A 13,195-nucleotide genomic window follows, 5' to 3' on the forward strand; every position below is an offset into this window, starting at 1 on the left:
TGCTGGCACAGATACAGCCAAGTAAAACCGTGTGCACACAGAAAAGGCCTAGGTAGGAAGCAGGCAGCCCGTGGCAGAGCTTGTTCTAGCCTATCCCCACCCCCCTTCTTTGCTTGAAGGGCTGGCTGCACAGCTGCCCTCGGTGCTAGTGGGTTAGGGCCACCCTGTGTCCACCCCGACGTTCCCTGCGGCATCAGCAGGCCTCCAGGTGGTATTTTTTATAAAAGAGTTATTTATTTATTTGAAAGGCAGAGTTAGAGGGCTTCCTTCACCCACTGGTTCACCCCCAAATGGCTGCAATGGCCAGAGCTGGGTTGATTTGAAGCCAGGAGTTTCTCCCCGGTCTCCCACATGGGCACAGGGGCCCAAGCACTTGGGCCATCCTCTGCTGCTTTCCCAGGTCGTTAGCAGGGAGCTGGGTCAGAAGTGGAGCAGCAGGGACTTGAACCGGTGCCCATATGGGATGCTGGCATGCAGGTGGTGGCTTTATCCACTACACAGCACCAGCCCCCTCCACGGGACATTTATGCCGCAGTGTGCCTGGGCTCTTTGTCACTTGGGAGTTCCTATGTCGCTGGTTATCTGCCCCCATCCCCCAGTCCCCCAGCCTCAGCTTGTGAAGGCTGGAACACAAGTCAGGGCAGGAAACCGCCCCCTGCAGCTCCAGTGAGCTAGGCAGGACTTTCCAGACTACTGCATTTACTCGTGTCGGGAGGCCCTCGTTCCTTTTTTTCACCTGCTTCCTCATTTCTGCTGCCTAAACACCCTGACGAGCCATGGGGGTGAACGGGGTCTGTAGGGCGGCTTGGGTCACAGCTGTCAAACACCTGCCTTTCTGTGCCCTCATCAGCGACAGGAACCACCACTCACAGTGGCTAACCTGTGGCTGATGGCTCTTGAGGTGGACGACTTCTTTACTGGAACGCAAGGAGTCACTGCTACTGCCCTGTGACCCAAGGGCGTCGTGAAGACAGGAGGCGCCAGCGTGTCAGGCTGTCCCCGTGAGGGGAAGCCACTGCATTCTCACTTTCAGAAAGTGAGTTTCCAGTAGACAGGAGGGCTTTCTAGACTTTCCCAGAAGCTAGGTCTGACCTCAGGGCGGGGCGTGCTCAGATGCCTGTGCCTGCCAGGGGTGGCTGCCCTCAGTGGGGATGGGGGGTGCTCCCCAGAGAAAGCCGGGGGACGGTGGGTCTTTCCTAGGGACTTAATGAATGGCTGTTTAAAACCCCTTTTTTTCTAAACAACTTACTGGACTTCCTCCTGCCAGTTTGCTTTGATTTTCAAGACCGTGGGGCAGAAGCACCTGCTTCACAATACTCAACGTAAAGGAGCGATCGCCCAGAAGCCTGGACCTGCTGCACCTCTGATCAAGTTCTGACGTTTTCCCTAAGCTACACTGGGCAGAGTGATCGGGAAGGAAGCTCCAGTCCTGCTTTCTGGGTCTGTCCTGACTGCAGGAAGGGGCTCACGGGTCCCTCCCAGGGAGCAGCCTCCCTCAGCCCTGCCCCACGGCCTGCACCCAAAGACCGAGCCAGGCAGCAGCTGCCCAAGACGCTAGACGCACAGTCCTCCCCGAGTCTGGAAGTGAAGACCTAACCTGCAGAACCTGTTCAGGTGCGTGGGTACTGGATGCACAGTCCTCCCCAAGTCTGTGGAAGTGAAGACCTAACTCTGCAGAACCTGTTCACGTGCGTGGGTACTGGAAGCACAGTCCTCCCCAAGTCTGTGGAAGACCTAAACTGCAGAACTGTTCAGGTGCGTGGGTACTGGAAGCACAGTCTTCCCCAAGCCTGTGGAAGTAAAGACCTAAACTGCAGAACTGTTCAGGTGCGTGGGTACTGGAAGCACAGTCCTCCCCAAGTCTGGGGAAGTGAAGACCTAACTCTACAGAACCTGTTCAGGTGTGTGGGTACTGGAAGCACAGTCTTCCCCAAGCCTGTGGAAGTAAAGACCTAAACTGCAGAACTGTTCAGGTGCGTGGGTACTGGAAGCACAGTCTTCCCCAAGCTTGTGGAAGTGAAGACCTAACTCTGCAGAACTGTTCAGGTGCGTGGGTACCTACTTCCATAAATGCTGCCCTTAACACCTCCTTGAGCTGGGACCCCTCTGCCTGGGTTTCACGTCCACAGGCAAGCGTGCCGAGGGCACACACACAGCCCTTTGTAAAAAGAGCACCGTGCAGACGATCAACTCCATGTTTTCAAAACAGCTTTCAGGAATTTGGGGACGACGTTATTATCAGATCTTGGCTTTGGGAGCGGATTATACAAACCTTACGAGACCACTTCTGAGGGGCTATTTACTTGTCACCCTTCTCTCCATACAAAATCCTCAGGAATGCCCACTCCTGGGGCGGGATGGGGGGGGGGTGCGATGCTTCCCAAGTTGTAGGCAGTGTTTTGTCCACAGGTGATTTCTGGGCAAACGTTTCTAACGTCCTCCTCCACCTCAGGGTGGCTCGCTCTGGCAGTCCACTGTCTTCTGGGATTCCGGGCAACGCCAAGGTGAAGCCAGGTACCCTGTGTCCAGCTCCCAGTCTGTGTCTTGGTGTTCAGGCCCCCGAGCCGGGCAGGAAAGCTTCAGTCATTTACCTCCATCCAGTGGACGTTTGTGAACGTCCTGCTGTCCATCTTGTCAATGAACAGGCAGCCCTGCAGGTGGTCCATCTCGTGCTGAATGATGCGGGCCGTCCACCCGCTCGCCGGCCACACCACCTGCTCACCTCTCGGGTCCAGCCCTGCAAACGAAGTTCCGGCGGGGGTGAGGGGAGGTCACCATTCGCAGCCGCCTTTCCCTACTGCTGTTGGAAGGGGTACGGAGAAAGGGAACCAATGGGGGGCGCTGGGGGGGACAGGGCCAAGGTGCTGCCTGGGACACCCGCATCCCTTATCAAGGATGCCTGGGATTGAGTCCTGGTTACTCTACTTCTGACTCAGCTCCCTGATAAGCCCTGGGAGGTGGCAGATACCGGCTCAAGTACTTGAGTTTCAGCCACCAAATGGGAGACCCGGTTGGAATTTCTGGCTCCTGGCGTCAGCCTGGCACAGGCCTGGGTACTGCACACATTTGGGGAGTGAGCCAGTGGCTGGAAGGCCTCTGTCGCTTGTGCCTCTTGAAGGGAGGGGGCACAGCAGCCTCCACGCTTCCTAGAAAACAACTCTGCCCATCACCAGGTATTTAACCTGGTTCCCCACTCTTTTTTGTTCACCCAAATCTTGACGGTGTTGTTATTTTTAAAATGTATTTTAAAGGGCAGAGTTACAGAGATCTTCGATCCGCTGGTTCACTCCCCAAATGGCCGCAACAGCCAGGGCTGGACCAAAGCCAGGATTCGGCAGCTCAAGCCAGGTCTGCACTGCCAGGCGCTGGGTCGGAGGTGGAGCCTCCGCGGGACGCCAGCGCGGCCGGCGGCCGGCACACGCCCCAGGCTGTCAGCGGGGTAGAGCAGCAGTCTTCCTAAGGTGCAGTCTGCCTCCCGACCTCCCCGCGCGGCACCTTGGAACGGGCACGGCCTTTGTGCCTCCCGGGCCCGGGGCCGGCCTAGCGCAGCGACCTTCCCGACCCTGCAGGGCCCCCGCACCGCGCGGCCCGCTCCCAGCCACAGCCCCTCCACCCCGGCCGCACCTGAGATCTGCACGGCCTGGAAGCGCGGCACGCAGGCCAGGAAGCCGGCCACGCTCTCGCAGCCCTCGGGGAAGGTGACCAGGCGGCTGTCCAGCACGCGCAGGCTGGGGTTCACCAGCACGCGCAGCGGGAAGGGCTCCATCTGGCGGAGCTCGCGCAGGCGCGGCGCGCAGGCGCGGAAGAGCGCCTCGGGGAACTCGAGCGCCAGCACCTGCAGCGGCACCCCGAGCTGCGGCGCGCTCAGGCCCACGCAGCGCCGGCGCCGCATCACCTGCACCAGCCGCTGCACCAGCCGCTGCAGCTCGGGCGCCGCCAGCTGCGCCGGCTCCACCGGGGCCGCCACGGCCCGCAGCACGGGGTCCCCGACCTGGCACACGTGCGAGTACGGCGGCTCGGGCGGGCCCTGCACCAGCCGCCTCACGTAGCGCCAGTAGGAGCGCCGGCGCGCCGGGCCCTCCGGGCCGTCCCGGGTGGCGGAGCTGCAGGCCCGGGTGCCGCCGGCCCCCGCCGCCTCGCCCCACCGGCGCCCCCGGAGCTGCCCCAGCAGCAGCAGCCCGCCGCACAGCCGGCCCATGGCGCCCGCCGCGGAAGCCCCGCCCCGCCCCCAAGCCGCCGAGGCCGCCACGCCCCGCCCCCCGAGGCCGCCGGGCACGCCGGGAAGTGTAGTTCCCGCGCCTCCGGGCAGCGGCGTCGCGAGAACAGCGGCAGGCGGTGGGAGCCCACGAGCTTTATTGTTCGCGCCACCCGCGGACAGGAGAAAGCCGGGCGGCCCCGAACCCGCCTCCCCGAGTGCTCCCACGCGAGAGCCGGCTACGTGCCCTCGGGAGGCGGATCCGCTGGCTCCGCTGGCTCCGCAGACAGCGCCTCCTCCCGGCCGCCCTCGGGGGGCGCCGAGGGGCCGGGCTCGGCCGCCGCCTCCTTTCCGTCCAGGGAGAAGACCATCTCTCTCTTGGGCAGGATGAAGGCCAGGGGCTCCTGGATGGCGCCGACGTCCACGTGCCCAAGGTCCCCGTACCTGGAGAGCTGAGTGGGTGGAATGCCTGCCCCAGACGGTAAGGAGAGCGAAATGGAAGATGAGTTACAAGGAAATTCAGTCTAGAGATCACAGGGAGAAAATAGAGGGAGGGGCAGACAGCCATCCTGTCGCAGACTAAAGCGAGACCGGGAAGGAGGCGGGCAGCCCCGCGCAGGGCGCGAGCGCCGGCCGTCCTGTGCGGGCCAATGCGCGGCGGCCACCCGGGGCCCTCTGCCCATCGCCCGCCGCCTCGCCCACCCTCACTCCCACCGCAGGGGCCGCGGGCCGTGACAGCAGGTCGGGGAAAACGAGTTACAGCCCTCCTCTGCGTAGCTCACGTAAAGCCAGCACGTGGGGCTGCTCCGTGGCTGGCGTCGCCAGGTGAATTACTTAGCACGCAAGGTGCCGTTCAGAGAAACGCTGTCTCCCTCCCCTTACCTAACGTCTGCGCCAGCTGGGCCGGCGGGAAGAGGACCTGGAGGCAGCGATTGAGGTAGGGAACCAGGTCCTCCAGGAAGGCAGTGCAGAACTGGACGAAGAGCTCGCGCTCGCCGCTGCTGAAGGCGGCCTCCTCGGCGCGGTGGAAGGCCAGGATCGTCTTGGTGACCTAGGAGACAGGGCGCTGGTGTCACGCGGGACCCTCGCTTTTCATGAAAGTCGCTCCCAACACTGTCATATTGCGCTGTTTGACGTCACAGCGAAGAGGCACACCGGGTGAAGAACACAGGCTCTGGTGTGGGATCCCTGTGTTCAAGTCTCAGCTGTATGTTTGGGTCTGTGACTTCCACGTGGTGGGTTAAGCGCTCTGCCTCCGTGCCTGTTTCCTCATCTGTACAGTAGGACCAGTCGTAGGTCCGACCTCACAGTGCTGTGAGCTGCAAGCCTTTATTTATTTTTATGTATTTGAAATGAAGAATGACAGAGAGGGAGGGAGAAAGAGAGAGAGGAGAGATCGAGCTCTTCCATCTGCTGTTTCACTCCCAATGCCTGGCATAGCCAGGGTCGGGCCCAGCCAACGCCAGGAGCCTAGAACTCCATTTGGGTCTCCCAAATGGGTGGCAGAGGTCCAAGTACTTGGGCCGCCTTCCACTGCTCTCCCAGGCACTTTGGGAGGGAGCTGGATTGGAAGTGGGGCAGCCCGGCCTCCAGCCAGCGCTCATACGGGATGCTGGCATCCAGGGCAATGGTTTAACCTGCTGCACAAGGTGCCAGCCACAAGGATCAAGTCTTGACTGCTACCTGGCATGGAGCAAGCACCATGCAAGTGTTTGTTGAGTTCTGCAACCTGAACTGCATTGAAGCTAAGGCGCTTCAATGCTCGTGCTTGGTTGCATTTACAAGGGGACACCAAGATTGTGTACACTGCACAGAAATGATGAGATGCCATTCATCGTAAGGCCTTGAGGAACGGAGGGCCCCAGCCCTGAAGCTTCTGCACCTGCAAGAACTGAAACCGCCTACCTGAATGAGCGCGAAGGGAGGCCTGAGACCACACCTGGCTGGCACTTCGATGGCAACGTTGTGAGAGCCTGAACAGAGGGCCCAGTTCTCCTGACTCACAAACTGGTGGTGCAACCGTCGTACAGCACCAGGACACCAGCACAATACTGAGTCCTCATTACATGGGAGCCGCTTCGTGGACTGTGCCAGGTCCCATAGCCAGGAGACCCATCGGAACGTCTGCCCCAGGAACCCCTCTACGGCACACTCCCTGCCTGCCTGTCCCCACAGGCCCTGGGGCAGCAGGAAGGCGGCAGGACGTGCTCACCTGGACAAGGGCATCCTCCAGGGCCCGGGTCACCTCCTGCGCCAGGGCCACAGGGCAGCAGAGGCGCAGGTCATTGAAGGCAACCAGAATGCTGTTGAGGAAACACGCGAGCGGAGGGAAGTCCAGGAGCGCCATCGGCGGCTGCAGCGTCCCCGGCTGAGCGGCTGGCACGGCGGCAGGCAGCTTACTGCTGCCCAGGATGGCTGGAGCCAAGACGAGGGTGTAGGAATTCATTTCATCCTGGAATTTCTCTACTGCTTCCTGAACTGCTTTCTGGAAGGTGCTCATGGCCACCCGCTGGAACACAGGAGCCAACTGGCCCCGGAAATCAGCCCCCACCCGGCTGAAGGACAGCCCAAAGTACATGCACTGGCCCAGCAGAGAGTCCAGGCGGCCGCCGATGCCCCGGTCAAGGTCCGTCTCCAGCACCTGCAGGAACTGCGAGACCTTCTGCAGCACCCAGCCGTGGAAGATGGCGCTCTCGTTCACCGTGTGCTCCCCCGCCGCGGGGGGCAGCAGCGGGTCCTCGTCCGAGAAGATGGCGCGGTACTGAGTGATGACATCGAACAGATGGACGCGGCAGGCCTCGATGGTTTTTGTGATATGGAAATAGGGATCGTCAGTAGGGATGGCGGTGAGGATGGCGTGGAGCCAGGCCTCTCGTGCCTGGAGAAACTTCACCCTCAGCTCAGCCTCGGTGAAGATGTCCATGCGCCGCAGGTAGCCGATGACTCGGAGGCAGGCGGGCAGCTGGACGCCGGTCCTCAGCTGCTGGATGAGCTGGCTCAGCATCAACTGCATGGACTGCCGCACCTCGCTCACGATGCCCTGCGACACAGGACAAGTCACCCGGCGCCGGGAGACGCTCTGAGCCCCCGCACTGCCCTGAGCAGGGCACACCAACATCCATCCCCCGGCCTTCCTCACATCCGAGGTCCATGTCCTACAGCTCAGACTTGCTGGTTCCCCAAGGTCTGGCTGAGATCTTAACGCTGTCTGTAGTGCTCAAAGCTGGCAGGGCTCACCACGCCTGCGGGCCCTGCCTGGCTGCCCGGCCTCGCCCCTTCCAGGGCCCTCTCACTGCGCACTACAATGTGTGAACACGCCAACTCCTTCCCCCCTCAGCCGCCTGCTCTCTCCCAGGATCTGAGTGGCTGGCTCCTTCTCTTCATCTGGTTTCAGCTTAAATACTCCCTCTGCAGAAAGGCCTGTGCTGACCCCTCCGCCCGGAGTAACCCAGCCCGGTCTCCCTCTGCCATGTTCCCTTCGGAAGTTTCTTCACTCGGCACTGTCTGAATCATGCTGTTCATCTGTCAGTCACTGGGCCTCCCGCTAGCATGTGAGCCTCCTGAGGCCAGGACCTTACCCGCTGCTCTGTCCATACCACAGCCCCGGTACCTAGCTCAGGGCCTGGCACACAGGGAACACACATCTTGGAATGAGCGAGTGTTTTAAGTTCCAGACTGCCTGGCTGAAACTGGCTGAGACTGGCAGAAACTGAGGTGAAACAGGCCAGGGGTTCTGCCTAAAGGCCCAGTCAGGAGCACAGACCAGAGGGGTGAGCGCGTCCGCCGAGCTGTGTGCGCGGGCTACCTGGATGACAGGGATGGAGGAGTACTTCCTCTCCAGGCGGCGCACGTAGGCGGCGAGCTCCAGGGCCTCCTCGTAGTAGCTGTTCCGCACGCAGGTGTCCATGAGCTGCGGGATCTCCAGGATCTCCAGGATCTCCGTGTGCCGGTTCAGCGTCAGCGTGTTCATCCGCCGGCTGCAGCCGATCTCCTCGGCCTCCTTCAGGAAGTTCCTACAGACAGGAGCAAGCATGGGGCCCGCGCCTGCTTTTGTGTTATTTGAAAGGCAGAGTTAGGGAGAGACAGACGCAGAGAGATCCTCCATCCACTGATTCACTCCCCAGGCGGCCGCAACAGCCAGAACACATAGCGTCTTCCGGGTCTCCCGTGTGGGTGCAGGGGCCAGCTTCCATCGCGTTTTCCAGGCACATTAGCAGGGAGCCGGAGTGGAAGTGGAGCAGCCGGGACTGGAACCAGTGCCCATATGGGATGCCGGCGCTGCGGGCGGTGCCTTAACCCGTTACGCCACCCCCTACACAATGCCAGTGCCCCCCTCCCCTCTGCACTTACACCTTCGCTCATTACCCAGAACTTACCGTGAACTAGGTGCCGGCTGGCTGGTTTATCTGGTTTGATCCTCATCACAGACTATGAGGTAAATACTTTTGAACTTGAGGAAATTTTTAATCCCAGAGAGGTTAAACAATTTCTCCTACATCACACAACTATCTGGATATCTGAATCCCACGTGTGCCACTAACTAGCCGTGGCAAGGCCCGGAGCTCTCCAAACCCATGTTGACACGATGTACTTGAAACATTCAAGAGAACTGTCAGAGTAGAAAAGACACAGTGAAATGTTCCTTTAGAAAGAGCTATTGGGGCCGGCGCTGCGGCGCAGTGGGTGAACGCCCTGGCCTGAGGCGCCGGCATCCCATATGGGCGCCGGTTCTAGTCCCTGCAGATCCTCTAACAATCCAGCTCTCTGCTGTGGCCTGGGATAGCAGTAGAAGATGGCCCAGGCCTTTAGGCCCCTGCACCCGCGTGGGAGACCCAGAAGAAGCTCCTGGCTCCCGGCTTTGGATCAGCACAGCTCTGGCCATTGTGGCCATCTGGGGAGTGAACCAGCGGATGGAAGACCTCTCTCTCTCTCTCTCTCTCTCTGTAACTCTTTCAAATGAATAAAATAAATATTAAAAAAAAAAAAAAGCAGCTGCTATGGTCCTCTCCGTAGCCCCGCGGCCACACCCCCCGCGCCCCCAGGCCCTCGTGTCTCCCGAGGCCAGCGGCCAGCCTGCCTCCGCGCCCAGGTCTGCTCAGGCCTACTTCTCTAATTGCGGGGCTCTGCAAGCCGAAGCCCGCACTGCCAACAGCTGTGCCGTCAAACAGAAACGAGAACGACGCGAGGCTCACGGAAGGCCGGGGGCAGCCCCAGGCTAACAGACTGAGGACCTGGGCAGCGGGGACGAGGTCAGAGGCCCGGACGCACGAGATCTCCTCGGCCGCTGCCGACCACTAACACATCTGGCGCACACGCTTCCCACCCGCTGTGTGTGCGCGTTAACCACGCCAGCCCCGTCGACGAGGGCTCTGCGTGCTCCTGGGTTCCAGTTCCGACTCGAAGGCTCGCTGGGTGCCTGGACCAGTCACTGACCTCTACCTTCGCTGGGTGCCTGGACCAGTCACTGACCTCTACCTCGAGGGCTGCCGCGCGCTGCGCTAAGTGTCAGCCCTCCCAGGGACAGCCCCGCGAGCGCCAGCCCCGCCGCACCTGCAGCTCTGCTGGAAGCTGGGCAGGCGGTCGAGCAGGCGGCCGAGCGACGCCTCCACGTCGCCAAAGAGGCGGTGGATGCGCTCCGTGCACTCGGCGCCGCGGATGAAGGTCTTGTAGTTGGCGAAGGCCAGGTCGCGCGTCTGCTGCAGCAGCTGCGCCCGCTCCTCCGCCAGGCGCTCAGGCTCGCGCCGCAGCCGCTCCAGCCCCGAGCCGCTCAACTCCCGCAGGTAGCGGCCCACGTCCGGCCGCTCCCGCCACTGGGCCTCGGGGAAGCGGTCCCGGAACAGCGACGCCAGGAGCCCTTCATCCTCCACCTCTCCGACAGCGGCAGCCGTCGATGTGGCAGTGGTTGACGACGGCACAGTCGCCACCGTCGCCATCTTCCCGGCAGCTGCGTCACTTGCCCTCCGGCCAGGCGAGGGCGCGCTGGCGCCGCTCCTAGAACCGGAAACAACGGGGGCGCGTTTCCTGTCTCTATGGTTTCTGGTCCGTCCGACTTTCCTTCCCCAGCGGTCCTCCGGGCGCCTGGGCCCTGGGTTGAGGAACGGCCGGAACAGGGCAAGAGGGGCAGGTTTTGGTGTTGCCAGGGAGCCGCCGGCGGACGACTTCCGTTTCCGGTTAGTGCAGCACGCGGATCCGGGGCTGCAGCCCGGCGGAAAGATGCGGCCTTTGACTGAAGAGGAGACGCGGGTCATGTTTGAGAAGATGGCCAAATAGTAGGAGCGCGCGGGGCGGACGAGGGAGCGTGTGCGTGGGGGAGGGACGGGGGTGGCGTGAGGGCGCGGGCTGGGCCGGGCCCCCTCGAGCGCGGCCTCCGGTCCTCTTTTTGCCCCCAGCATCGGGGAGAACTTGCAGCTCCTCGTCGACCGGCCCGACGGCACCTACTGTTTCAGGCTGCACAACGACCGCGTGTACTACGTGAGGTGAGACGGGGCCGCGCGGCCCTCGCGGACCCGGGCGGGGCCGGGGCTCACTAACCCCCTCCTCATCCCGGGCCTCCTCCCCTCCGCCCCGTCAGTGAAAAGATCCTGAAACTGGCCGCCAACATCTCCGGGGACAAGCTGGTGTCGCTGGGGACCTGCTTCGGGAAGTTCACCAAGACCCACAAGTTCCGGTTGCACATCACGGCGCTGGATTACCTGGCGCCCTACGCCAAGGTGTGTGCGGGGTGGGGGTGCCGCGCGGGGGTGCTCGGTCCCCCGGGGAGGACGGCCCGTGCGGGCCCAGGTCACACAGGTGGCCCTGAGGCCCGGAGAAGCAGCTGTTGAGCTGCCCGTGGCTGAAGTTGTTCGTGCAGAGTTGAGGGAAGAACTTGCTGGCAGTCCTGGTCAGGGACTGAACCGTCTGGGGGAATGCGTGTGTCTGTCTGTCTCTCTCTGTCTCTCTCTTCCTTAATCCTTTCTAAGAAGCTCATTGCGGATCCCGGCCTCTGCAGGGAGAGAAGCACTGGCATTTATGTGTCTCCTGGCTTTTCGTTCTCTCTGCAGTATAAAGTGTGGATAAAGCCCGGCGCCGAGCAGTCCTTCCTGTATGGGAACCACGTTTTGAAGTCTGGTCTAGGGCGAATCACTGAGAACACTGCTCAGTACCAGGGAGTGGTGGTCTACTCCATGGCCGACATCCCTTTGGTGAGTAGAGATGGCGCGACCTTTCCGTTCCCGAGAGAGGAGTTTCCGGTCTGTGCTCTCGAATGACACGATTCTCCTCACTTTTTGAGTTCCTCAAAGACAAGAACTGTGTTTTTCGCGTCGGTGTTATTTCCACTCCTCAGTATGGGCTATTTGAATGACTCGAGTGACTTCGTGTCTCTTCTTTTGAATCCCAGGGTTTTGGGGTGGCAGCAAAGTCTACACAAGACTGCAGGAAAGTAGACCCCATGGCCATTGTGGTATTTCATCAAGCAGACGTTGGGGAGTATGTGCGGCATGAAGAAACGTTGACTTAAAGGCCTTCGCCAGGACAGCCGGCCCTGAGAAGGGTCTAGCTTTGTTCCTTTGTGTGTGGTCTTTGTGTGAAGCGCCATGACCTGGTCAGGGCCTTCTGTGTTTAATACGGCATCACTGACAAATGCAAGCTGGATCCTTAATGTACACAGTGGCTGAGAAACGAGGTTTCAGATCTTTGTATTTGTGACTCGGTAGAGTACCCCATTACGGATTTGAATTGGAGGGCTTCTTGTTGTGAGTTAGAGGTTCCACATTGTTGGAACTGAGGACAAGAATAGCTTGTTAATGTTATCTGTGATAACACTTTGTCTTCCTGACTCTGGCTTTTCTGTGTTATTTATTAAAATCAAGAAAGATATTGCCATATCAGAGTAGTAGGCCTTAAATGGAATTTGGCTAAGATAATAAGAGCAGTTTATTCAGCTATTTTCTATACAATAAGTGCTCGTGGTATAAAACAAAAACTTGAATTCAAACTAGTTCTGCCACCTACCAGCTAGATGGCTTTGGAAGAGTCACTCAACTTTAACATGCTTCATTTTCTTCTGTTTAAAAAAGAAAAACTGAAACAGCTTTAACTATCTGCTTAAGAATCATTTTCAAAGTTAGAAATCATGGTTTTAGGCCGGCGCCGTGGCTCAATAAGCTAATCCTCCGCCTTGTGGCGCCAGCACACTGGGTTCTAGTCCCTGTCGGGACGCCGGATTCTGTCCCGGTTGCCCCTCTTCCAGGCCAGCTCTCTGCTATGGCCCGGGAGTGCAGTAGAGGATGGCCCAAATGCTTGGGCCCTGCACCCACATGGGAGACCAGGATAAGCACCTGGATCCTGGCTTTAGATCAGCGTGGCGGCCATTGGAGGGTGAACCAACGGCAAAAGGAAGACCTTTCTCTCTGTCTCTCTCTCACTGTCCACTCTGCCTGTCAAAAAAAAATAATGATAAAAATAAAAATAAAGAAATCATGGTTTTAAAGCTTCTAGCCACTGCCTGGAAAATGAAAGTCTTTTTTTTTTTTTTTTTTTGACAGGCAGAGTGGACAGTGAGAGAGAGACAGAAAGGTCTTCCTTTTGCCGTTGGTTCACCCTCCAATGGCCACCGCGGTAGGCGCGCTGCGGCCGGCGCACCACGCTGATCTGATGGCAGGAGCCAGGTGCTTCTCCTGGTCTCCCATGGGGTGCAGGGCCCAAGGACTTGGGCCATCCTCCACTGCACTCCCTGGCCACAGCAGAGAGCTGGCCTGGAAGAGGGGCAACCGGGACAGGATCGGTGCCCCAACCGGGACTAGAACCCGGTGTGCCGGCGCCGCAAGGCAGAGGATTAGCCTGTTAAGCCACGGTGCCGGCCTATGATAAGTCTTGAATAAGTGTTAAGTTATTTTTATATTGCCATATTTCTTTTAGTAAGCATAGAGGGCTTACAATTTGAATACAAGTTGTTTTTTTCTGTTTTTATTTTTTTAATCTTGAATGATCGCAGGTGTTTTTTTGTCACTTTGATTCATA

The 13,195-nt window shown here is 59.7% G+C and overlaps 2 protein-coding genes across 5 annotated transcripts in view; one reads left to right on the forward strand and one right to left on the reverse strand.

The window, feature by feature from the left end:
* Window positions 1–241: 241 nt before the first annotated feature.
* COG8 (component of oligomeric golgi complex 8) lies at window positions 242–10,162 on the reverse strand. Of its 3 annotated transcripts, XM_062175795.1 has the most exons (6): window positions 9,746–10,162; window positions 8,001–8,208; window positions 6,408–7,235; window positions 5,078–5,246; window positions 4,485–4,664; window positions 242–2,737 (listed from the first exon to the last, which is right to left on the reverse strand). In XM_062175795.1, exons 1-6 carry the CDS (start codon window positions 10,126–10,128, stop codon window positions 2,580–2,582), a joined length of 1,926 nt encoding a protein of 641 aa, XP_062031779.1. In that variant the 5' UTR covers window positions 10,129–10,162; the 3' UTR covers window positions 242–2,579. The 3 variants fall into 3 exon arrangements, with proteins under 3 accessions (XP_062031779.1, XP_062031777.1, XP_062031778.1); XM_062175793.1 differs by lacking the exon at window positions 242–2,737 and having other exon boundaries at window positions 4,339–4,664; XM_062175794.1 differs by lacking the exons at window positions 242–2,737; window positions 9,746–10,162 and adding an exon at window positions 8,572–9,733 and having other exon boundaries at window positions 4,339–4,664; window positions 8,001–8,239.
* Window positions 10,163–10,246: 84 nt separating this feature from the next.
* NIP7 (nucleolar pre-rRNA processing protein NIP7) overlaps window positions 10,247–13,195 on the forward strand; it is a 37,849-nt gene continuing 34,900 nt past the window's right edge. The window contains exons 1-5 of one of the 2 annotated variants that reach the window (XM_062175802.1): window positions 10,254–10,464; window positions 10,585–10,671; window positions 10,767–10,905; window positions 11,236–11,376; window positions 11,574–12,386. In XM_062175802.1, coding sequence (XP_062031786.1) covers window positions 10,409–10,464; window positions 10,585–10,671; window positions 10,767–10,905; window positions 11,236–11,376; window positions 11,574–11,693 — 543 coding nt within the window. In that variant the 5' untranslated portion in view covers window positions 10,254–10,408 and the 3' untranslated portion in view covers window positions 11,694–12,386. Of the gene's footprint in view, window positions 10,465–10,584; window positions 10,672–10,766; window positions 10,906–11,235; window positions 11,377–11,573; window positions 12,387–13,195 lie in introns of those variants that run through there. The other variant, XM_062175803.1, reaches the window with a different exon arrangement.

This window comes from Lepus europaeus, chromosome 19, assembly GCF_033115175.1.
Source record: "Lepus europaeus isolate LE1 chromosome 19, mLepTim1.pri, whole genome shotgun sequence".
In the NCBI taxonomy this organism is placed as follows: Eukaryota; Metazoa; Chordata; class Mammalia; order Lagomorpha; family Leporidae; genus Lepus; species Lepus europaeus.

Bases quoted from the DNA above. Each gene is read 5' to 3' on its own strand.
- COG8 (XM_062175795.1), bottom strand. From the start codon at position 10,128: ATGGCGACGGTGGCGACTGTGCCGTCGTCAACCACTGCCACATCGACG. The intron at 5,247-6,407 runs GTGAGCACGTCC...CCTGTCTCCTAG, and splicing joins TGGAGGATGCCCTTGTCCAG to GTCACCAAGACGATCCTGGC. The intron at 2,738-4,484 runs TGTCTGCGGAGC...CTTCGTTTGCAG, and splicing joins GGGCGGCCGGGAGGAGGCGC to GGCTGGACCCGAGAGGTGAG.